At 34.6% G+C, this 25903-nt stretch overlaps 1 protein-coding gene across 1 annotated transcript in view; it reads left to right on the top strand.

Moving 5' to 3' along the window:
- RFX7 (regulatory factor X7) overlaps positions 1 to 25903 on the top strand; it is a 117921-nt gene that overhangs the window by 79272 nt on the left and 12746 nt on the right. Inside the window, 3 exon segments of the mRNA XM_036033903.1 lie at positions 6350 to 6432; positions 7326 to 7448; positions 25489 to 25605. Of these exon segments, the coding sequence (XP_035889796.1) occupies positions 6350 to 6432; positions 7326 to 7448; positions 25489 to 25605 (323 nt within the window).

Genomic DNA, 25903 nt, shown 5'->3' with positions numbered 1-25903 from the left:
GTTATAGCATTGCTGTGGAAAATATAAATTGGCATAACAGTGTTGGGAAGTAATTTGGAAATAAATACCCAATAAAATTGATAACGTACATCCTTTATGACCAAGTACTTCTACTTTTAGTTACATACCATAGAAAAAAAGCTCATACAGGGACACAGCCGTCACAAATAAGGATTTTCATTGCAGTGCTATGTGAAATAGTGCATTTTTATAATAACTAATTACTTATCAGAGAAATGAACTGGTTTCAATCCATATAACACTATTATATAAGTCTGTGGAAAAAATCAAAGAATTCTGAACCAAATGTAGCCAAAAGTTAGCATCTTTTAAATATGGACTGTGATGCATGTGCATCTACTTTGTAAACTTTATTTGAAATACTTTTTAATTTTAAATGGGGTATTAAAATATTAAAAGCATTCCCAATGAAAAACATTTTAAAAAATCAATAAATGCAATTTTTTTTTTTATTTTTAAAGAGGGAAGGGAGGGAGCTAGAGAGAGAGAAACATCAATGTGCGGTTGCTGGGGGTTATGGCCTACAACCCAGGCATGTACCCTGGCTGGGAATCGAACCTGCAACACTTTGGTTCGCAGCCCATGCTCAATCCACTGAGCTATGCCAGCCAGGAATAAATGCAAATTTAATGGCTGTAAATTCATGAGTAATTGCTGTGGACCAAGCTAGAAGGACAAACAGTCACACTGTAGGATCATGTATACAAATGTTATTTGAGTTTAATTTTAAGTAGGTTATTATTATTGTTATTGTTATTATTATTAAAGTGAAATTAAGTGGAAGAGAGCTTGAAGGCTGTATATTCTAAACTGGTGCTTCTGAATAATTTTTTTTAGCTCATACCCCATTTTGATAAATATGAATATCACATTCTTGTTTAATATAATTTCAAAATAAGGTGAATATTCTAAAAATGAATAAATGAAAGCTTTTTAAATTAGAGAGGAGCCCTTTTCTTCTTGCCATATTTTTATTTGCCTATATAGAAAGGAGCTTTCATTCTTTTAGAAGTGATAGAAGGAAAACATCTAACTTTCTGTATTAATCAGGAGGGGCCAGGCTGTGCTGCTATATCAAAGTAAGCCCAAACTATCAGCCACCTAACCACAAAAATTTATTTTTTATTCATGTTATGTGTACTGCACAAATCACTGGAGGCCTCTGCTCCACATAGTCCCTCAGGAACTCACATTGACAGACACATGCATGTTACGGGCTCACAAGTGAAACACATGACTTCGAAGGCACCACAAAGTGTGTAGAAAGGATAAAGGTGACACACTGATTCCTAACTATGTCCCCTTGGAAATCATATACATCACGTTAGCTCAGTTCATGGCTCTAAGCTAACTGCAGAGGAAGCTGAGAAATTCCAGTTGAGCAGATAGGATATTTGATGAACACTGTATCTCATGCTCTTTTCACCACTTTATTTTCCCCACATGGAAGCATTAGATAGCTCTGTGCCACTAGTCCCTGTGTGAATATTCTTCATCAGCTAAAACTTCAGAAGAAAAGGAGATCGAGTGGTAGGATTCAAACACCAAACTTCACCTTGAACCTCCAAAAGTAACTTGATTTTGCATCTCTTGTACTACACCTTTATTTTCTTCTGGTTCACATGCCTTCTAAGCAGATATTGAGTCTGATCATTAGCCACAAGCTTTTCTGTCCAGGATGTGAAAGAATAAAGTATATCTAGGTCATTTTCGACATTAAGTCTGTAGCATTACTTTCTTTTTATAGCCACGGGTTCGAAAAAGCAGTTTCATGAATATATGCTCATGTGAATGGCGAGGTAACACACATGGTCTCCTTGCTTATTTGGAGTAAACAGGTTTTTACCAAAATTCTCAAAGTGGTTTTCTGAAATGTTTTCGACAGGTCAATCAAACTTCAGTTCAAAGATTCCTTTTGGGTATCCTGTAAAGATTGAACTATGTGAGAGAGAAGTCCTTACTAGCTTTTGGGCAAGATTTTCAACCACAATTTTAGGAAATTATCACCTTAGTTCATTCAGTAGACTAGGTAATATTGAGGTTTCCTTTAAACCTGAAACCATTTGCAATAACTTTTCCTTGAGAGCTTAACTTCTTCCATTGACGAAAATGAAGACTTTCAAGTCTAGTGAATAGGAATGTTTAGTAATTGCCCTTTTAAGTTTTAAGTCAAATATATTGGATATGTCTGTCAGATATGCTGAGCTGTTTTAAAAATTATATATATTTTTTTAAAGATTTTATTTATTTATTTTTAGAGAGGGAGGGGGGAGAGAGAGAGAGAGAGAAAGAGAGAGAGGGAGAGAGAGAGAGAGGGAGAGAAACATCAGTGTGCAGTTGCTGGGGGTCATGGCCTGCAACCCAGGCATGTACCCTGACTGGGAATTGAACCTGTGACACTTTGGTTCGCAGCCCGTGCTCAATCCACTGAGCTACGCCAGCCAGGGCTAAAAATTATAATTTGTATTGTAAAATACACACACAGAATTTACCATTAGCAATATTTAGTCTATTCACAATGTTATGTAACTGCTAATTCAATCCAGTACCAAACATTTTCTTCACCCCAGAAGTAAACCCACTGAGCAGTCAGTCCTCCTGCTTCCCTTCCCACAATCCTTGGCAATCACTAATCTATGGATTGATTTGCTGTTCTGGATATTTCATAGAAATGGAGTCATACAATATGTGGCCTTTTGTGTCTAGCTTTTCGCTTAGTATGTTTTCAGGGTTCGTCCAGGTTGTAGCATGTATCACTACTTCATTTTTATGGCTACATTTGAAAATTACTATTTTTAAAAGTTTATGCTTTGGTCTTTTTTTTAATGCTCTAAAAATTGAGCAAGTTGGTCCTTCATTTCATAAACCCAGCCAATACATTTGTTTTTAACAACCAATGAATTTTAACATGGAACAAATTTCTTGATATTTAAATCTTTACAAAGCATATCAAATAATCTGATGTTTAACATACTTGCCACCTGATATTCTTGCCATGATAAACAAGGATAAGGTCTCTACTACACCACTGATTGTTGCTTTGGAAGCCAATAGATAACCATAAATGGTATGGATGGTATATCTAAAATGAAAAATATTCATAGTGAACTCAGCCTTGCTGGGCTAAAGTGCTATCTCACACACTTGAGTCATTTTGTTCACATGTGCTTCATAGAATTTTGGTATTATCAGTATTAGTAAACTCAAGCTGTTTCTTCTGTGTATTGAGTCCCACATAACAAATGAGTTAGTAATTGACAGTAGTAAGTTTTCATTGTTCGAAAGGCAGAAACAAACAAAACAGGACAATTTAATCTTTTTCAAAACTATTTCTCTAACATGGCCTTTAAGTCATCTCTTTGGCACTGTATCCTAATTTGTTTTATCTTCTCAATTCCCTCTGTAACTTCTATGGTTTTCAATTTTTTAAAGAACAGAGTTCCTTTAAAACTTAAAAACTATAGAATCCAAGGTTTCTCCAATAATATAAAGTTTTTAAAAAATTCTTAGTTATTGAAAAATGTTTTTTCTTTGATTTTAAAAAAACTTATAATTGACATAAAATTATATCAGTTCCAGGTGTACAACACAATGATTCGATATTTATATATATTGCCTAGTGATCACCTCAGTAAGTACAGTTCACATCCATCACAGTACATGGCTACAAATAAAAAATTTTTCTTGTGATGAGATACTCTCCTAGCTACTTTCAAATATGTAGTATAGTATTATTGATTATAGTCATCATGCTGTACATTCCATCCCCATGGCTTCTTCATTTTGCAACTGCAAATTAGTACCTTTTGAACCCATTCACTCATTTCTCCACCCCCCACCTCAGGCCACCATCAATCTGTTCTTCATATCCATTTAGCTTGTTGTTTGTGTAGGAGGGGGGAGGAGGCTTATTTTTTTTTCTTTGGTTGTTGTTGTTTAGATTCTACATAAAACAGATAACCCAAGCTCTGGCCGATGTGGCTCAGTTGGTTGGAGCATTGTTCAGTAACTAAAAAGTGGTGTGTTGGATTCCGGGTCAGGGCCCATATCTAGGTCGAGGGTTCATCCATGGTCCAGGTGCATACCTTCCCTCTCCAAGTGCGTCCAGTAGGTCTCTCCCACATCGATGTTTCTCTCTCTAAAGGCAATAAAAAATGTTCTCAAGTGAGAATTTAAAAAATAATTTTAAAAAGATCATCCAATATTTCTGTCTGATTTATTTCATTTAGCATATTGCCCCCAAGGGCCATCCATGCTGTCACATAGCAAGATTTCCTTCTTTTTTTATGGCTCAGTAATATTTTATTGTTATATACCACATTTTTTTATTCAGAAATGGTGTTTTATATTACATTTTCTCAGACTCTGCCTAGAATACTAGTTTTTTTGTTTCGCTTTTGTAACCTACTATGGATTTAACATGATAAGCATTAGTGGTTAATGTTAATAACATTCAGTAAAAAGTACCTTGGGAACTATATTTAAGACAGATTAAGGTGGGGAGAGGTTGGTGGCACGGAAGCCAGCTCGTTAGACATTTTAATAATATGAGAATCATTGTAAGTTCCTTAAAGGTAAGGACAATTGTGTTGTTCATCTATGTATTTCCAGCCTTTCTGTATGTTGTGATATGCAATATTTTATAGTTGTTATAAATCACCTGTGGAAGATGGCAGAAAATATAAATATACATACATAAATATATACATACATTTTCCTTCATTGCTAAAGGCTGCTACAGACCTAGACTAATAAAGTAGCTGAGAAAATAGAGTACAGAGAGAATAAGGGGGAAAGAGATAGAGGGATAAATAAAGGATTAAAGTGGAATGCACAAAGAGGAACAAAATTAAACAGACGACAAAACTGAACACTGGGGAGCTGGAGTGAAGGAGGAGTTGCTGTGGCCCGTGTGGCTCAGCTGGTTTGAGCGTCCTGTAAACCGAAAGGTTCTGGGTTCAGTTCCCAGTCAGGACACGTGCCTGGGTTGCCAGTTCAGTCCACAGTTGGGGTGTTTACAAGTAGCAACCAGTCTATGTTTCTCTCTTTCCTGCTCTTCCTCCCCTCTCTCCAAAATCATAAGCGTGTTCTCAGGTGAGGATTAAAAAAAAAAGGTGTTAAGTAACAATTGAGAAAGGAGATATGTATGTGTTTTCCTTTTTTTATAGGAAAAGTTACAAAGATAATGCTAGTAAATCTATTTAAGGTGTTAGAGCAAGAACTAATTGGAAAATACCACATAGACAGTGTAATGGGGAAAAATATGGGTTTAGGAGTTATTTACATGTAATTGATAGATTAAGTCATTCTGTGGACTAATTCTAAAATGACACTATTTTGTGGGTGAATTCTTATGAGAATAGGAATAGGCTAAATTATTATCATTTTAAGCTTTTCAAAAATTTAGATTTATGTTTAAGCTGTGCTTTGGTGTATAAGAATAAATTCTGCCACCAGGTATTCGAATAATGTGTTCACATTTTCAATCTCAATGCAATTAACTTGGCTACCAAAATTTTACAATGATATTTTTATTGTAATAGGATTTGTGGCACATTTAAAGATCTTCTGTGGCAAACTCAGGAAAGAAAGCTATACAGTCCTGGTTGTAGCAGAAATTATTTTAAAGGGTACATTTATAGACAAAAACAGCATCATTGTAGAACAATTGTGATAGAAAATCACACAAGTCAGTTTTCCGAATAGCAGCTGCTCTTGCAAGTCAAAGCATAAGAACATCTGCATAGTGCAGGAAGGGATGCTGGTTGTACTTGAGTACTTTTAAATCTCCGTTTCTATCCGTAGGCTGACAGCATCATTAGTCATGTGTTCTGGGTTTTTGAGAATTAGGAAAAGATGCTAGAAATCATCTCATCCATTTTATAGTTCTAAAGAATATTTGCCAGAGCACCGGAATCTCATAGCCAGTTAAGTGAGTAGGCTAAGACGAATAATAAATATTCTCTTGACTTTCAGTCTAGTACTTTTCTAGTAATACTGTACAACTCTTATTCTTTAAATGTGATTAAAAGTGGTAAACTTTTATCTAAGCATTGATCTATGATTTTATTTAGACCTAGAATATAAAGATTCATAGGAAAGTTACATTTTTTTCCTTAATTGTTTTACATACAATAAACTTATCAAACAGCTTAACTATATTATTTTAATGATGAGGGGAAAGCCTAGATTTTGTTTTCTTTGGCAGGTGATCCATTCAGTCTGGCTTAAATTTAGACAGTATTTTTTTTCTACTGATGTGTTAGTAAATTTTAAGAGAGAAACCGTGTATTTAAAATGATCTTTCTTTTTAATCTTTTGTAACCAGCAAGAAGTTGAGAAGTTTACAGACCTAGAGAAACTCTACCTCTACCTTCAGCTGCCTTCTGGTCTCAGCAATGGAGAGAAAAGGTATTGTCTCTGCTTGTCTTTGCCTTCATTGCAGTGTTCACAGGCGATCCCTAGGAAGTAAGTGTGTGGGGGGGTATGTTTTATAAACAGATTAATATATTTATGTAGTAAAACCAAAGAATAAATACATAAGTATTGTGAGCAGTAAATTAACTGCAAGAGTTTTTTAGGTACTGTCAGGTGAGCATGTCACAGAATATTAAAAAGAAAATAGTGAGTTGCCTATATGAAGCATGAATTTCTGATAAATGTAAGGTGTTTTAAGTGCTTGTGGATATTATATTTCATTATTTAAAATATTTATTGTCTCATTAGAAACTTGAGAAAAACATTGCTGGTTCATGCATTCTGTTCTTAAAGTTTCTATACTCTTAAGTATTTCTCAGAATTAATTTCATTCACATAATTTATACAAAAATTATATTCTGTCTGACTCATTGAGTGCTTTAGTGAGATTTTAGGTAGTTACTTGAGAATGGTAAGCAAATAAAAAATACACAATTGCTTCCATAACTTTAATTTTGAAAGCTGCAGGTTTGGTAAGTTTAGGCAAATGAACAGGCAAGTAAGTGAGCAAATATCCAATTAGAAATCATTTTAGCCAAAACAAATACCTGATATTGTCAATGTTGCTTCTAGAGATGGTAGGGAGAGCTGGGACAAGGCATCAACTTTAGTCAGACCCTAGTTATAGAAGATAACACCCACATCCACAGGTGGATGACTTCCATATATAGATAACTGGGCACCTGCTGTTTGTCCTGAGTTTGGTTTGGTCATTTATAGTATGTTTACACATGGCTGGCTATTCAGTGGAACATTTAGACTTGGCTCAAAAATTGTCAATGAGTTGCTGTCTAGTTCAGCTAAACATGTTTTTCTTCTGTGATTAGTGATCAGAATGCCATGTCATCTAGTCGGGCACAACAAAAGCATGCCTTTTTCTGGATTCGGAATACTCTAGAGGAACATCCCGAGACTTCACTGCCCAAACAGGAAGTCTATGATGAGTACAAGTAAGTGTTGTATATATATGTCAGGCTTGCTAATGTATTAAAGAGCTTAAGCACTATACAAGGCTTCAATGATTTATCATTGGTGAATATTACAGTGATATATAGGAATTTAACTTAGAAATCTCTCCTGTTCCCCTGTCTCTAATGGGTACAACTGTAATTGAACAACAATTTTAGAAAGTTGAAAAAAAATTTCTCTAGTAGTATATGTAACAAAGGATAGGATTACTAAATTAAAGGATTACTCTGGAGCTCATCTGGATGACTGGAGGTGGAGGGACAATGGTATAGGATTGCTGAATTAAATTCCTGCAGAGTTCAAGGCCTTTTCATGCATCCATGAAATCCTTTTAAAATCCTTTTCTATACCAACCAAATAAAATGATAGGGTTCTGGAGTGTTGTGTGGCTTGCACATATTAGACACTCAATATAATTTTGATTATATAGATATTTATTTAAACACAGGAAGCAAAGGTATAGAGACTAATGAGTTTTTCTGGATAGAGAAAAGTTAATAGATGCTAAATCTAGCTTTGTTTAACATTTTTATAATTTATTTGGAAAAAGATTTACTCGGGCAGAGTAAATAAAACCAAAATTTGGGGGGTATTGAAATGTTAGAGCAGCAGGCATTAATGTGTTGTTATACAATTTGGAAGAAAAGTGTCAAATAAGTGCTGCTGTTCACCAGTGTAAGATGATGCAAAGCAACTCCACTTTTAAGGAGGCTATTGGTATCTAGAAATAAAACTTCTTCTACCCTCATTCAAAATTTTGATTCCCTCATCTTAAAAAACATAGTGGACCTGGAGAAAGCCTAGAGAAAAATGTCTGAAATGATCAAGGGTTGAACAAAGTTAAACTGAAGAGCTTTAGAATTTCTTCTCTTTAGGAAAATTAAAGCTAAGACTACATGGGATCCAATTCTGTGAAGTTCATTTTCTCAGTCCACAGCAGTCTGTTGAACACCTGCCATGTCCTGCTGTGTACTAGACCCTATAATAAGTTCTGAGGACACGACACATGAGATACAGCTTCTGCCCTTGACGAGAATATGAATATGTATATTCATATGTATTGAATTCTTCACTAACTTCAGGTTAATTAAAATAGAGATAACTCTTGACACTACAAAAAAGCAAATTTGTAGTCACTAAAAGCTAATTAATATCAGGCAAATGTGTAGTATGTTGAAACCCTGGTTTGAGGATCAAGAAAACAGAACCTGTCATTAAACTTAATATAACCTGGAAATATATTCTAACCATTCTTTTTGTCAGTTGCATCATCTATAAAATGAGGCAGTTTAAGAGTTTCTTTTAGCTCTAGAATTCTAAAACTTGTCTGAAGAAGGAAAATGGTGAAGAACTAGTTATCCAAAAATGTCTCGCTAGTTTCCCAAAAGGCAAATTGGACAAATTAATGTATGACATCACTGTATAAATTAATAAGGAGTTTAGGATATTTTATGTATTTTTGAAGTGATGTCCTTCCACTCCACCACATTCGTAACTAGTTTGTGGAAGTGTGACCCTGCTTCATTAGTGCAGTCCTATGCTCCTTAAAGGTTTCTGCCTTTGGCAAGGCATGATTATATTTTTCTATAATATTTTCCTGAACTTTTCTAGTAAATCATTTTCTAAGATTTCCATAAATCCTTGTAATTTTTTCACTAAGAAAAGTTAAAGAGTTTTTCTGTACAAAACAGAACAAAAATCGTATCTTTTTGGTGTACAGAATAGGGGCTCCAGTTTTGAGCCAATAATTTGCAGTTCAGTAGAAAGCAACAAAGATAAAAGAAAGTAGGAAGTAGTTTAAAAGGAAGTAGTAGGTAAGGGAAATTCTTAATAATAATGTTACAAGGAAAGAAATATCAGTTCTGTGCATGAAGTTTGAAAGAATTAATGATTATGCGTGTCTTTGTAACCCATATAGTAATATGTATACTACTATATGGAGATACATATACACACACACACTGTAGTACTATACCTGAGTCTGCATATTTTAGTTCAAAAAACATTTCATTAAGAACATACTTTATTTACTGTTGTTTCCCCACAGTGTTTTCACATAGTAGTCACTACCTTAATATTAAGATTAATTAGAATGGAATCTGATCCCTTCCATTGATGATAAAATTTGTGTTGTGAAAGACTTCGTTAAGTCTTCTAGTACACTTCCACCCCACTAATGTGTGGATGAAAACATTAAAGCCCAGAGAAGTTGGGTGAGTCTTCCAGTGTCACAAAATTAGATAGGGGTGGATGTAAGCCTAGATCTCAGATTCCATGAGTGGTTCATAATAGGTAAGAAAGCCAACTTATTAAATTTGAGTATATCACACTGAGGGGGTAGAAAAGGTTAAGCAAGTTGTTAGAAGTCAAGGTGGTGAGGACTTCCATATAATGTGAATAAATTAGCTGCTCAAAGTATAAATTTGTTTATTTATAATTAATATGTATGCATATAAATAATGTGTTATAAAAAAACACAGTAACATGTACTAATAGCACAACAGGTGCTAGAAGAAAATATGTTTGTATTTCCAGAGTTCCAGCCATGTGAGAGCTCCAGGCTTTTCTCTCATTTGATTATACGTTGCCTGAAATCATAGTTTGCCATGTGCATTTAAATAACTTGAGAGATATGAAAAATAGACTACAGGCAGGCAAGAAGTATTAGGAAATAGCTAGTTTAAAGTTTTAAAATTATCTTGTCTAAAGAAAGCAAAATGGAGTGTAGCTATTTATTTTTTTAAAAAGAAGAAAAGTTTTAAATCACAGGAGAGATTTCAGTTAGATACAAAATAACACTTTCTATCTGTAAAGATTTTAAGAGAAATTTTGTTCCTTCCTAAAGGCCTTTTAGACTAGTCATTTTCCTATTTTGGTGCCTTAATGAGTCTTCCTGAATAATAATTTACCATACATAGAATGACCAGTCTTAAGCAGAATTTCTTCTGAATATTTATTGGAAAGATATTATTATTGATATGAAATATACCTTTATTTTAAGCTATTCCTATTGCATATGGACTCTTGTATAATTCATTGTAGCGGTGTTTAAGTCAATTTGTGTAAAAGTCAATCTTTTTTTTTAATTTTAATTGTTCAAGTATAGTTTTTTGCCTTTTACCCCAATCCCAGCCCACCCCCCTCAATCTTTTAATAGTCATTAAAAATCCCTTTGAGAGAAAAACTGAAGATGTAATCTAAGACATTTGGCTTCTTTTAACTGTATTGTCATGCTAAATTAAGATATTAATAGAACCAGCCCTGGCTGGCGTAGCTCAGTGGATTGAGTGTGGGCTGCGAACCACAGCATCACAGGTTTGACTCCCAGTCAGGGCACATGCCTGGGTTGCAGGCCACGGCCCCCAGCAACCGCACATTGCTCTCTCTCTCTCTCTCTCTCTCTCTCTCTCTCTCCCTCCCTCCCTCCCTTCCCTCTCTAAAAATAAATAAATAAAATCTTTTTAAAAATCTTAAAAAAAAAAAGATATTAATAGAACCAGGAAGCTTTAAGGGGCTTCCAGCGTGCAAAGACAGTTTAACTTACAAATGATTGTGACGTTCTTACATGTGTTTATGAAAATGATTTTTAACGGGTTTATATTATTTTTCTATTTATAAAAGTAATATGTACTCATCATGAAAGTTTTGGCAGATAGTTATAAATATATGAAAAAGAAAACTAACATCAGTAACCTCACTACCTATAAATAACCACTTTACTTTTTTCTAATGCCTTTTTCATGTGTATATTCTTGTTCTTTAACCAAATTCACCCCCTCGTTTACACAATTTGTGAAGGGGGACAGTCACAAACAACATTGCGGTGAGTGTTCTTGACCATATAATTTAATATAGATCATCAGAATTGGGGTTGTTGGTTTACACACCTTTATGTATTAAGGATATTAACTATTAAAATATAAAAATGTTTAAGATGCCCTGACTGGCGTAGCTCAGTGGATTGAGCACGGGCTGCAAACCAAGATGTCGCAAGTTCAATTCCCAGTCAGGGCACATGCCTGGGTTGCAGGCCACGGCCCCCAGCAACCACACATTGATGTTTCTCTCTCTCTTTCTCCCTCCCTTCCCTCTCTAAAAATAAATAAAATCTAAAAAAATAAATTAAAAAGTAAAAATAAAAATAGCACAATAAAAAATTTAAGATTACTGTTTATTATTTAATTTTAATTTTTATAAGTCTAATTTGCCTACTGTTTTGCAGGTTGTAACATCCATTGTTATACTTAGAAAGAACTTCCCTCATCTACTAGTAGCTGTATACTCACATGCATTTTTTCCTAGGTATACTTCATTTTTCACATACAACCCTTTATTCCATCTGGTATTGATTTTGTTGTTGTTGTTTTTCCCCTCACCCGAGTACATGTTTATTGTTTTGAGAGACGGGATGGGAGGGAGAGAAGAAACATTTATGTGAGAGAGAAACATGGCTTGGTTGCCTCTCACACATGCCTTGAATGGGGACCAAACTTGCAGCCTAGGCATGTGCCCTGACCAGAAATCGAACCCATGACCTTTCAGTTTATGATGCTCCAACCATTGGAGCCACACTGGCCACAGCTGGTATTTATTTTGGTAAATGCCTTAATATAAGAGACTAATTTTAATATTTTTCTTAATGGTTAACTAATTATTCTAGGCTTGTTCACTGAATAATTTTTTTCTTTTAACACTAATCTATTATGCAACTCTTAACTGAATTTTCTTCCTTTGTATTTTCCATTCTTATTTCAGTACCATACCATTTTTAAGTGTTTTAGTTAGTAAATGTTTAAGAAGCTGGTAGAACCAATCTTTCTTCATTGCCCTTCTTTATCAAAAATTTCCTTGGTTTTTCACACCAGTTTTTTTCTTTTTTTAAAAAATGTTTATACCAATGTTTTCATATGAAGTTTAAAATCATTTTTATTCTTTTACTTTAAAGAGGAAACCTCAAAGGAATTTTGATGTGAAAATTTATTTTAGAAAAATTAACTTCAGAGTTAAGAGTATATTTCTTGATTTACATCTTTCTCATGCTCTTCAAGTACAGTTTTAGGATTTTTCCCTTCAGTTAAGCTCACTTATTTTTCTTGTTAATTTTTACTTGTGTCATATTATGAAAAATAATTTTTCTGTTAGTCTTTCTGGTTTAAAGGACATCTGTAAATTTGTTATGTTGAAATTTTATATTTACTGAACTTTGCTTAATCCTAATTTTTTCAGTTCTTTTGACTCTTCTGGGTAGTTTATCCTGCATGTCTTTCTCCTTCTCTTTATTAAATCTAATCTCCCTTCTGACTTTAAATAAGCAATGTTTGTATCATTTCCTCTTACAGTTCTTTGTGTTAAGGATGTATCATTTTTAATTGACCAAGACTGTAATTTGCTATTTTATGAAAAATGGATATTAAAATTCATCAGATACTTTTTGGGCATCTATTGACATTAGTATGCATTGCTTCTTCTTTGAACTATTGATGTTATATTATCTATAGTACCCAATATGAATCCTTTTATCCACTAGAATGAATGCTCTCTTCATATCAAGATCTGTAATCTTTTAGTGTACTGTTAGTTTCTGTTGTCAAGTATATTATTTAGGATCTTTGTATCCATATCCATCCATAGGGGAATTTGGTCTGCAATTTTCTTTTTTTATGCTTTTTCAGATTTTGATAATAGAGTTGGGCCAGGTTCATAAAGTATTTGAAACTCTTTCTCTAATTGTCTGTGGTCTGAAACAGTTTATGTAGCATGGGACTTACTTGTTCTTGAAAGTTTTAAAGAACTCAACTATAAAACTATCTAGGCCTGGAGTCTTTGTTGGTGGTAATTCTTTGAAAACTTTTGTGGTGTTCTTCTATTAGGTTTTTACTTCGTTAGTCAATTTTGGTAATTTGTTCTTCCTGGAATTCATTCAAATTTTCAAATACATTAGTATAGCATTACGTATACTCATCTCTTGTAAACTGTGAATGTCTTCTGTATCTGTTACAGCCTTTGTCCTATGTCTAATCTTATATACAGGGCAGGGCTGAAGTAGGTTTACAGTTGTAAGTACAGGAAACAGTGTATTATTGTATTATTATTTATTACTGTATTTTCTTCATGAACAACTGTAACCTACTTCGCCCCATCCTGTATTTCAGTTTTCCCCATATTTTATCAAATTGTACTTAGCAATACTTTATTTTTATTAGTCTTTAAATAAAAGGAAAGTAAGCATGATATATCAGTTTTGTCTGTTTTCTCATCTATTAGATGCCTTTTTTTTTATTCCCCTGATTTTTGGTGTGTGTTTTTTTCCTTACTCTTTAAATGGGATGCCTACTTTGTTTTCATTCTTTTTATATTTAAGATGTGAATATTTACATCTATGAGTTTTTAATATAATTTTAGCTATATTCCTCAGAAATGAATATGATTAGTTACAATTATCATTATTTTCTAATAGTGTAGAATTATAGCTTTGTTGTTTTCTTTGACCTAAATAGTTAAAAGTGTTTTTTTTTTAAGCCTTTTATATCCTTAAGGGTTTTTCCCCCCCATTTTGTTTTGTTTTATTGTAGTATGGCCACGAAGTATTCATTTCAGTTGAAGTTTATTTTCAACCTAACAAATTATCAGTTTTTATAAATATTTCTGGACATTCTCATCATATTACACTGTTTATTCACTGTATATTAATGTGTACTAAATTCATTTTCCTGTGTTTTTTCAAATCCTTTAAATTCTATTTTAAAAATCTTTTTCTTATAGTTTTATCAGTTGAGAATGAATAGTGTATTAATCTCTTACAAAAGTGATGTTTCTCCCAGTTCCTCGTAGTAGTTAATGGATTTTAATTTACAAATCTCGGGATATTTGACAAAAGAAAAAAATAATGATTATATATATCTTTATTACAGTTTTTGCCTGTTATCAACAAAAATGTACTCATGTCATATTTAGTGTATTTTGTCTTAAAGTTTTCTCTAATGTCAATATTTACAACCCACTCTGGATATCTGTCTAATATAAATATATACAGGGTGTGTCAAAAGTAGGTTTACAATTGTGAGTACACAGACCAGTTTATTCTCTTATTATTTATTAATTATTGTATTATTTTCCATATGTACAACTGTGAACCTACTTTTACCCCACCCTGTGTATATACATATATGCCCATCCTTTATGTTTATCATTTGTATCAGGCAGTTTACATTATTATGTTCCTAAAAAGTTCTTGGTCTTTAAATCTGATCAATAGAGGAAGCTGGTGGCATGAACCTATCCAGAAACTCTGGTGTATGCAGTCACATAGCAACAGAGGCAGTTAGCAACCACAGATCCTGCTGCTTCTTCCTGCTGCATGATGGAGAAACAAAGCATTAATCTCAAGTGGATTTCTTATTAAATAATATGTAGCCTGTTTTAGCATTCCTAAAAATCTGTTTGCTTTCATTCTGGGTAGAATCTCAAATGTGCAGATTTTTAAATTTGACAGCTTTGTTTCCATCGTTTCCTGGCACAACTGTTCTTCCCAGTCCTTTCTTTTCCATCTATTTGATTATTTAAATTTTTTAGTTATGTGTAATAATTAATTTTGTATGTGTGATACTTTTGTGCTTACAGCCTAAGTTTATATTTTCTGTTGTGTTAATTGGTGTAAATTAAACTCTTAGGACAACCCTGAAGGTAGAAATAGATTCTTGAAACATATTTGTTTTAAAAGCATTAAAATAGTGAACATTTCATGGGCTAAATGACATATAGGTTAGGCCTAAGCATGTGTGTATACTTTCTCAAATTTATAATATATTATTTAATATTATAGCATCTGCATAAAATAAATGGAAGCAGATACTATTCCTATTTTATGGATGAGGTCACTATGACTCAGAAGTAAATGCCCTCAACAACCTGTACCCAGGTTTTCTGACTTCAAGGCTGGGCTTTTTGATTTAATCCCTATTACATCTAGAAACTCATTCCAAATGCTACTCTTCTCTTGATTAAAATATGTGGAGTAGAATTTCCCAAGCCTTAATTATATTTTAAATATTTTAGCTGATTAGAAATAGTAAACTAAAGTTTAGAAAAACTATACTGATCAATTTCAGCCCCCCACAAATGTCCCAGCAAATGAATTACTTCCACTCCACAATCCTGAAAAATATGATTCAGATTAGGTATTGGCAAAAACCTCAATTTACTACATGTCCTAAGGCAGTTATTTTACACATAGGCAAAACTATAAATTTTTCTTTTGCTTTTTAGATTTTTATCTTTTGAGATACAAATCACATATTATAATACTCAGTTTTAAATTATACAGTTGAGTGTATATTTATAAGGTCATGCATCCGTCACCACAATGTGAAAGTATTTTCATTATTGCCCCGAAATTCCATATCCGCTAGGAGTCACAACCCATTTTTCTTTCTCCTAGACCTTAGCAACAAATAATCTACTCTCTGCCTGTATCAGTTTACCTATTCTGGACATCTCTTATAAGAGGGATCATTTATTATGTGGCCTTTCCTCTCTGGTTTCTTTCATATATCCTGATGTTTTCAGGGTTTATCTATGTTGTATCATATATTTAGTGCTGTGTTCCTTTTTATAGTCAAATAATATTCCATTGTATGAATATACCAGTTTGTTATCCATTCATCATTTAGTGAACATTGAGTTGTTTCTACTTCTTGTTATTATGAAAATGCTGCTCTGAACATTTGTCTGTAAGGTTTTGTATGGACATAGGTTTTCAGTTCTCTTGGTCATATGCTGAAGAGTGGAATTGCTGGGTCATATGGTAACTCTATTTTAACTTCTTGAGGAATTACCAAACTGTCTTGCAAAATGACTGCACCATTTTATATTCCCACTAACAATTATGAGGATTATATTTCTCCACATTCTTGCCAACACCTTCATGTCTTTTTTATTATGGTCATTTAGCCACATGTCAAGTAGTAGCTCACGGATTCAATTTTTATTTCCCTAGTGACTGATGATGCCGAGTAACTTTTCATGTTCTTATTGGCCATTTATGTATTTTCTTTGGAGAAATATTTATTCACATTCTTTTCTGATTTTTAGTTATTTGTCTTATTGTTTATTTATGTGTTATACACATATTCCATATACTAAATTCTTACTAGATATATTATGATTTGTAAATATTTTCCCACCTGTGGGCTGTCTTCATTGTTTTGACTGTCCTCTAGTGAACAAAAGTTTTTCATTTTGATGAAGTTAGTTTATTTTTTTCCTTTGGTTACTTGTGATTTTAGCTATCATAACTAACAAACTTGCCTAATGCAAGGTCATGCAGATTTATACTGTTTCATTATAAGAATTTTATTGCTTTAGCTCATACATTTGGATCTTTGCATTTTATTTAAATTTTATATGTGGTGTGAGGCAGGTACCCAAATTCATTCTTTTGTTCATGGATATTCAACAACCATGCATCATCTGTTGAAAAGATTATTTCTTCCCCATTGAATGGTCTTGGAACCCTTGTGGAAATCAATTGGCCATCAATGTATGGGCTTACTTCTGGGCTCTGAATTCTGTCCCATTGTTCTGTGTATCTTTATGATATCATCACACTGTCTTGGTTATTTTAGTTTTGTCATAAGTTTTGATAATAGGGAAGTATCAGCCTTCCAGATTCATTTTTTTGACTCTCTGGTTTCCTTAAATTTCCATATGGATTTTAGAATTAACTTGTTAATTTCTGTAATGAAGGCAGAGGAATTTTCATAAAGATTGTATTTAATCAATAGATAAATTTAGGACTATTGCCAGCTTAACAATATTCTTCCAATCCATGAACACGAAATGTATTTCTGTTTACTCAGATTTTTAGTTTTCTTCAGGAATATTTTGTAGTTTTCATGTAAAAAATCTTGTATTTATTTTGTTAAGCTTATTCCTAGTGTTCTTTTAAAATACTGTAAATGGAGTTACTTTTTAAATTTCACTTTTGATTGTACATGTGTATAGAAATAAGACTGATTTTTATACAGCCATGCACCACATAACAATGTTTTTGTCAATAGTGACAGACCACGTATATGATGGTGATCTCATAAGATTGTAATGGAGCTGAAAAAAATTCCCATTGCTTAGTGATGTCCTACCTATCCTGTCATATCTCAGTGCATTACTCACGTGGTGGTGGTGGTGCTGGTGTAAATAAGCCTACTGTGCTGCTGGTCATATAAAATTATAGCACATACAATTTATAGTAGTAGGCTATACCACCTAGGTTTGTGTAAGTACTATACTCTACAGTGTTTGAAGAATGACAGATTCACTTCCTGACACATTTCTCAGAACATATTCCCATCCTTAATTGGCATGTGACTATATATGATTTTGTCTCCTGAACTCGTTAATTAACTCTAATGGCAGTATTTTAGTACATTCCTTAGGGTTATCTGTCTATCTATATCTATATATCTGTATCTATATGGATATAGATACAGATATATAGATATAGATATTATCCATATAGATATTATCCATTATATATATCCTAGGTATTAGGATAGGTATTATCCTATTATATATATGTAATAGGTCATCTGAAAATAAAGATAGCATTACCTCTTATTTTCTAATTTGGCTTTTATGTTATTTTGTTGCCTAATTGCCCTGGCTGGAATCTTCCAATACAATGTTAGACAGAAATGATGAGGCAGACATCCTTGTCTTTTGCCTGATTTGGAGGAAGAACCTTTCAGTGTGCCAACATTCAATATATGATGTTAACTGTGGGTTTTCCGTAGATGACCTTTTTCAGGTTTAGGAACTTGCATACTATTTCCAGATTGTTGATTGTTGAAGTTTCTCACATGTTTTTTCTGCATCTATTGAGATTACCATATCAGTTTTTTCCCTTATGCAATTAATATTGTGTTACATTACTGATTGATTTTTGTATGTTGAATCCATCTTGTATTCCTGAGATAAATCCTGGGTGGTCATGCTATATAATCCTTTATACGTAGTGATAGACTCAGTTTGCTAGTATTGTGTTAAAGATTTTTACAGCCCTGGCCAAGTAGTTCAGTTGGTTGGAACATTGTCCTGATGTGCCAAGGTTGTGGATTTGATCCCAGTCAGAGTACACATAAGAAGGAGCCAATGAATGCAAAAATAAGTGGAATAACAAATCAGTGTTTTCTCTCCCCCTTGCTCCCCCCCCGCCCCAACTCCCTTTCTCTCTCTAAAAATCAATAAATACAAACTTTTTTAAAAATATATTTTATTGATTATGCTTTTGCAGTTGTCTCAGTTTTTCCCCTCTTATGCACCCCTCTGCCTAGAACCCGCCCCCCTTCCCTCCAGCAGTCCTCTGCTCTTCATTCATGTCTGTGGGTTGTACATAAAAGTTCTTTGGCTTTTCCATTTCTTATACTATCCTTAACATCCCCCTGTCTATTTTGTACCTACTAGTTATGCTTCTTAATCCCTGTACCCTTCCTCGATTCTCCCCTTTCCCCCTCTCAGCTAATAACCCTCCACATGATCTCCATGTCTATGATTCTGTTCCTGTCCTGGTAGTTTGCTTAGTTTTTTTAGATTGTTACCAATAATTGTGAATTTGTTGTCATTTTGATGTTCATAGTTTCTGTCTTCTTTTGTTTCTTAAATAAGTTTCTTCAGCATTTATCATATAATAAGGGCTTGGTGATGATGAACTCCTTTAACTTTACCTTGTCTGGGAAGCACTCCATCTGCCCTTCCATTCTAAATGATAGCTTTTCTGGATTAGAGTAATCTTGGTTGTAGGTTCATGCTTTTCATCACTTTGAATACCTTTTGCTTGCAAAGTTTCTTTTGAGAAATCAGCTGATAGTCTAATGGGAACTCCTTTGTTGGTAACTTTCTGCTTTTCTCCTGCTGCTTTTAAGATTCTCTCCTTATCTTTGAACTTTGGCATTTTAATTATGATGTGTCTTGGTGTGGTCCTCCTTGGCCCCAACTTGGTTGGAATTCTTACCTTTCCCAGACTTGTATGTATATTTCCTTTGCCAAATTAGCATAGTTTTCCTTCATTCTTTTTTTCATATATGTTTTCGATTTCTTGCTCTTCCTCTTCTCCTTCTGGCATTCCTATGATTTGGATGTTCGTATGTTTGGAGATGTCCCAAAGGGTCCTTATACTATCCTCATTTTTTTTTAAAATCCTTGTTTCTTCTTGCTGTTCTGGTTGAATGTTTATTTCTTCCTTATATTCCAAATCATTGATTTGAATCCTGGCTTCCTTCTTTTGATTGTTGGTTCCCTGTTGATTTTTCTTTATTTCGCTTAGTGTACCTTCATTTATCCTTTATGTTGTTGCTGTACTCATGAATTCTTTGAGCATCCTGATCACCTGAACTCTGCATCTGATAGGTTGTTTGTCTTTGTTTCATTTAGTTCTTTTTCTGGGGTTTTGTTGTATTCTTTCGTTTGGGCCATATTTCTTTGTCTCTTCTATTTGGTAGCCTCTCTGTGTTTGTTTCTGTTTGTTAGGTAGAGCTGCTTTGACACCCTGTCTTAGTAGTGTGGCCTGTTGTAGAAAAAAACACCTGTAAATTGTGTGAGGCAGAGCCCTAGGTAATTGCCAGGGTGGGGCAACCCTCCTCACCACTTTGTGGGATTTGGGGTGCTCAGAGAGGGGACTGTGCAGCTGCTTAGCTTCTGGAGGTTTGCCTGGCTCTCATCCCATTTCCAGTCACTTCCCCCACTTCCCATATGTGACTGATGCCCTTCCGGCTGTTGCCCTGGTGCTGAAACCCAGAGTGGATGGGTTTGCATACCTTCTAAGTCTGTGTGGGCTCTTTAAACAGTCTCCTGAAAATCTGACAGTTTCTCCTGCAGCCCACACCCCACTAGTTTTTATAGCTAGAAGTTATGGGGATTTATCTTCCTGGCACTGGATCCCTGGGCCTTTTGGTCTGGCCTGGGACTGGGCTTGCTTGCTCCCAAGGTGTCCCTTCCGATTTTTACCCACCATACCTGAATATGAGACTATCCATTCCATCTCCACCTCTCTGTTCTACATCATGTCTCCATGCCTCTCTTGCTTATCTCCGAGACTCTGTCCCTCCTACCTGTCTGGATGAATGTGGCTTCTTTAAATCCTTAGTTGTCAGGCTTCCACACAGCATGATTTTCTGATGATTCTGGATGTCGTTTGTTTTGAGATCTAGTTGCTATTCTTTCTGTGGTTGTGTGAGAATGCAAAGCATGTCTCCCTACACCTCTATCTTGACCAGAAGCCTAAGCCGTATAATAAAAAATTTTTTAAGATTTTTACATATATATTTATAAGGATATGCTCTGCATTTTTCTTATGATATCTCTGTCTAGTTTGGAGTCAGAGTAATGCAGGCCTTACAAAGTGAGTTTGGAAGTATTTTCTGTTTTTATTAAAGAGTTTATAAAGGATTGGTATTGATCTTTAGTAGTTTGGTAGAATTCACCTGTGAAGTCATCTAGGCCAGGTGTTTGTGGGTATTTTTTAAATTACTAATTCAGTCTTTTTTATAGATCAAATTGTCTCATTTCAGTTTGAGTCCATTTTGGTACTTTATGCCTTTCTAGGAATTTGTCTATTTCATGTGGGTATTCCATTGGCATACAGTTTTTCATAGTACTCTCTTATAGCCCTTTTATTTCTATAACAGTAGTTGTAATGTCTCGCTTCCATTCCTGATTTCAGTTATTCGAATCTTTTTTTTTTTTTCATCTTGGTCAGTTTAGCTAAAGGTTTGTCAGCCTCATTGATCTTTTCAAAGAAACAAGTTTTAGGTTGGTTAATTTTTTTCTATTTCCTATTTCATTTATCTCCACCTTAATCCTTATTATTACTTCTGTCTGCACTGGATTTGGTTTCCTCTTATTTTTCTGGATCTTTAAAATGGAAGATTATGTTACTCACTTAAGACCTTTCTCTTTGTTTAATGTAGGCATAAATAGCCATAGACTTTTCTCTAAGCAGTACTTTCACTGCATCCTGTAAGTTTTGGTATGTTGTGCTTTCATTTTTATTTATCTCAAAGTATTGTCTAATTTTTCTTGTGATTTCTTCTTTAACCCATTTATAGTTTACATATGGGTGAATTTTCAGTTTCTTTCAGTTATTGATTTCATATTCCAACACATTATAGTTGGAGAAAATATTTTGTATAGATTTATTACTTTTAGTGTACAGTTGTGTTTATAGCCTAGTATACCATCTATCCTGGAGAATAATCCATGTGCACTTGAGAAGAATGTATATTCTGTGCTTGCTTGGTCAGGTGGGTTGTTCTGTAGATCATATTTTAGGTATAGTTGATTTGTACTGTTGTTTTATATCTTCTGTTTCCTTGTTTCTCTTCTTAGTTCTATCCCTTATTGAAAGTGAAGTATCGGATTGGCCCAAAAGTTTGTTTTGTTTTTTCTGTAAGGTGGCTCTAGTAGCACTTAGTTGTCTTTAACTTCATTCGAAACAATTTTGTTAGATTGTATTGTGACAGCTGTCATATCAGCTTGCATTTTTAAAAAACTTAATCAAACTTGGTGAATTTTTGTATAGCCCTTTTAATATTGAAGATGGAAGAAGATACACAACATTTTGGCATATTATGCTTTATTATTTCAAGAAAGGTAAAAATGCACTGTATGGAGGTGCTATGGTTGATCAAACATGTCAGTAGTGATTTGCAAAGTTTCATGCTGGGAGTTTCTTGCTGGATAATTTCCCCACGGTTGGGTAGACCAGTTGAGGTTGGTAGCAATGAAATCCAGGCGTTAATTGAGAACAATCAAAGTTATACCATGCAGGAGGTAGCTGACATACTAAAAATATCCAAATCAATAAAGTTATCAGTAAAAATGAGAAATGTGTCTTTTATTTTACAGAAAACAACATATGGACTTTTTGGCCAACCAAATATTGCAGTTTTTCAGTTATTATTGTTGAATTATTAGTGTTTTTCTCTCACAGTGATGTTTCTGTCTTCGTAAAATAAATTTTTTTAACTTTTTAATAAGGAGGAAAAGTGTGACAATAAAGGAACTGATTTTAAGAATGGCATCAAAGTGTTTATTATTTTATAAACAGAACATTCTGTGTTTCTCCCCATCTTTGAGTTTACATAAATATAATCTGACACTGAGCTAGGTGTTGACACCTAACTTGTATCTTGCTTGATCAGCATGCAATTAGTTACGAAGCAGGAAAACGAGACACAAACTAACAAAGATCTCCATGTGTCCTGGAATGGCCTATGGCTTGTCAGATAGCACTGGATTTAAAAATTATGACTAGGTAGCGTATAAATACCTACTGAATTAGATTAAAAGCAGAATCATTGACTAGCCAGATCTTCCCAGTGGAGGAAGGGCTCTAACAATGAAATTCCTTTTCTTTGAAAATGAGAACTGCTGAAAATTGGGTAGACTACCTCAATAACGCCCTCCCCATCAGGGCGGTGTTCACATTGTAGTGGCCCATCATTTGGGGATATGGCCGTTTCCTCCTCTGGCAGGAAGTTGAACCATACTGCTGAGCTCATTTTCAGTTCCAAGATTTCACAGAATTAGAGCAACTGAGGACATGTTTCCAGCATTGTTATTGTTGCCTTTAAATTGAGGCTCTCTTATTTTGTCTTTGATGTATAAGATGTCACAGTATAGAATTTTGAATCGTAAGATGTTTTACTCTTAAACTTTGCTTCCTTTGTATTCAGGAAGAATAATTTGAGCTGTTTATGTGTCTACAAGATATTTTTTATATCCACTAAAGATAAGGTTATTATTTTAAAAGTCATTCTAAAGGTGGATTCCTCTCTTGTAACAAAAAAATTAAGAATCAATTTCCAGATGAACTCAGGTGGTGAGCATCTGAAATCTCACTTAGGATTAGTTCCATTTTGACAAGCAAATTGGTCATCTTGATCGTTAACTTTGCCAGCCTTTTTACCTATCACATCTACCAAATTAAAAACTTTTGGCATACTAATACAATAGAAAAAATCAGAATCTAATCACAGAGAGAGGATAAGAATGGATACATTCTGTCCCTCGTCAGGCTCATTGCCCTGCTTTTCTTTAGTGTCAGTGTTTTTAGGCCCATCTGCCTATGCGATCATAGGAGCCCGTGGGCATTGGTTTGGGGGGATTGCTGGGTTGTTTGTTTGTTTGTTTGTTTGTTTTTGTCTTTTTGTATGTTTGTTTAAAGTTTCTTGTCATTTTAAATACTGCATACTTAATGTCAAATCAAGGGTTAATGTGATTCTTAAATCTTGCTCCTAGTACTGAGAATAAAATGGTGAACCAGATACATGGAGTGGGCAAAAGTAGGTTTACAGTTGTAATATAAATGAATAATATAGTAGTTAATAATACAAGAATAACTGTTTCACATACAGCTGTAAACCTACTTTTGCTCACCCCTGTACATGGTCACTGCCCTGATAGAGGAAACAAGTAAATTGGCTGTTGCTTAGTGTAAGTACACTAATAGTGAATGTGGCTAGGTGTAGCAGGAGGGCATTGTGGTAGATAGAAGAGATCCTTTCAAAATCATAACATTTAAGTTAGGACTCGAAGGGCAAGAAAAGTAATGATCCAGGCAGGGGAAACGGCATGCGTGCAGTTCCTTCCGTGCAAAGGAGCCTCATGCACATTTTCTTTCTGTGCTGGTTTAAGCCATGAAGGTGACTGATTTAACTTGCTGCCAAAATGGTTATGACTTAATATAATTCATTAAATTGTCAGCACCCAGAAACAGTCACCTCCTCAGCTTATACTTAAACCTTGATCCCTGAACCAGAGTACTGTAGTTAGTCTCAATTTAAATATGATGTTCAGATACTTCTGTAGAGGGAACTCTCAACGTGTGTTAGCTTCTTCCCCTGCCCACCCTCACCAGGGGAATGTGGGCATAGGGAGGGCGTGATCGAGAAAAATACCATTGTCTCCAGACCTATCCCTTTTCTCTCTATTAAGACTCCCAGGGGTCCCTACGTCATCCTGAGTATCTCCTAATTCAACTTCTTGTGTTCACGTCACTTCAGTAATGTTGTCAGGATATTAATAAAAGCCTTCCGGTTCTTTTCCTTTGTTTCTTCATCCTAAATCTCTTACTTTGGCTCTCCCCCACATGCATGTCTTCATCAAGAAGCTGCTCTGGTTGATGCTAAAGGTGGGGGGACTTGATTGAAGCACTTGGGAATTCCTCTGACTTCCTCTTCGTTATTTCTCGGGTAGTGGTTCTCTGAAAGGCCAGCAGTTGTGAAGAAGGTCTTGGCAGCCACAGCAAGTTAAGGCTTTGGCCTGCTGCTGAGCTGCTAGAGGAGAGATTGTCCTTTTACCTGTGACTGGCACTTTTAGAGAATAACAACAGCTGATTCCAGGAGTAATTAAGACTGAGTTTGTTTCCCTGGTCTCACTTGAAGATACTGCCTTACAAAGTACTTGTTTCCTGGCAATAATAAGGAGGGTAGGGGTGAGGAGAGAACACTGGACCTTTGGAACTTCTCTCTGTGGCTTCCCTTATGGGTGACATGAGAGTGCTAGTATAGTTGATCTGTAAGATCCCTTTTTGTTCTAATATATCATGTTTCTGTATTAAACTGTGTAGTGGTTTTGTCTCTAATACCTGATGTGTGTATGCCATATATATACCTATATGTATATATGTGGAAACTTACAGCCTTACTGTTTTGAGCTGGATATACCCAATTCAGAATGCAGGGTTGGATTGTCATTGAAAAACTTCATACCACCCACCTATCTCTTACTGAAAGCTTCTTGAATGCTACTGAAGGCAGTGGTACAGTGCACCCTGAGGATAAAATAATCTAACCCTGAGTTAGTATCCAGAGAGAATGAAGACCATGTATCAGTGAAAGCTGTGGTGAATGACTTGGAGATGTGTTTTTTCACTTTGTCGAAGGGATAGAATTCTATTGAAATAGCACTGCACTGTATAATTCTGAGTTGTGTTGCTCTCTAAATTGGTCCTTCCTTCTTTTGCAGGAGTTATTGTGACAATCTTGGTTACCATCCACTAAGTGCTGCTGACTTTGGAAAGATCATGAAAAATGTCTTTCCAAACATGAAGGCACGTCGTCTGGGCACAAGAGGCAAATCTAAATATCCTTTACCAGGATGATTTTTAGTAATGTCTGAATTTTCACATATTACAGGACACCTGTTGCTGTAGTTCAGTTAGCAACTGTATTTAGAAATAAATTTAAATCAGTAAATATAAACAATGCAAAAGTACTTAGTAGAATAATTACCAATGTAATTTTCCCAGCTGTGTATCAAACTGCAAGAGAAATAACAAATAGTGGTTATTTAAGACTGTGATCGATTTCACCTTTGTTTTGTTACTGTAATGTGTTCTTAGTGGCCTGATCTCCTTTTCTTTAACAAGAATGACCACGGC

This window comes from Phyllostomus discolor, chromosome 1, assembly GCF_004126475.2.
Source record: "Phyllostomus discolor isolate MPI-MPIP mPhyDis1 chromosome 1, mPhyDis1.pri.v3, whole genome shotgun sequence".
Classification (NCBI taxonomy): domain Eukaryota; kingdom Metazoa; phylum Chordata; class Mammalia; order Chiroptera; family Phyllostomidae; genus Phyllostomus; species Phyllostomus discolor.
Note: the sequence above shows the minus strand (reverse complement) of the source record. Positions and strands in the feature narration are given on the sequence as shown.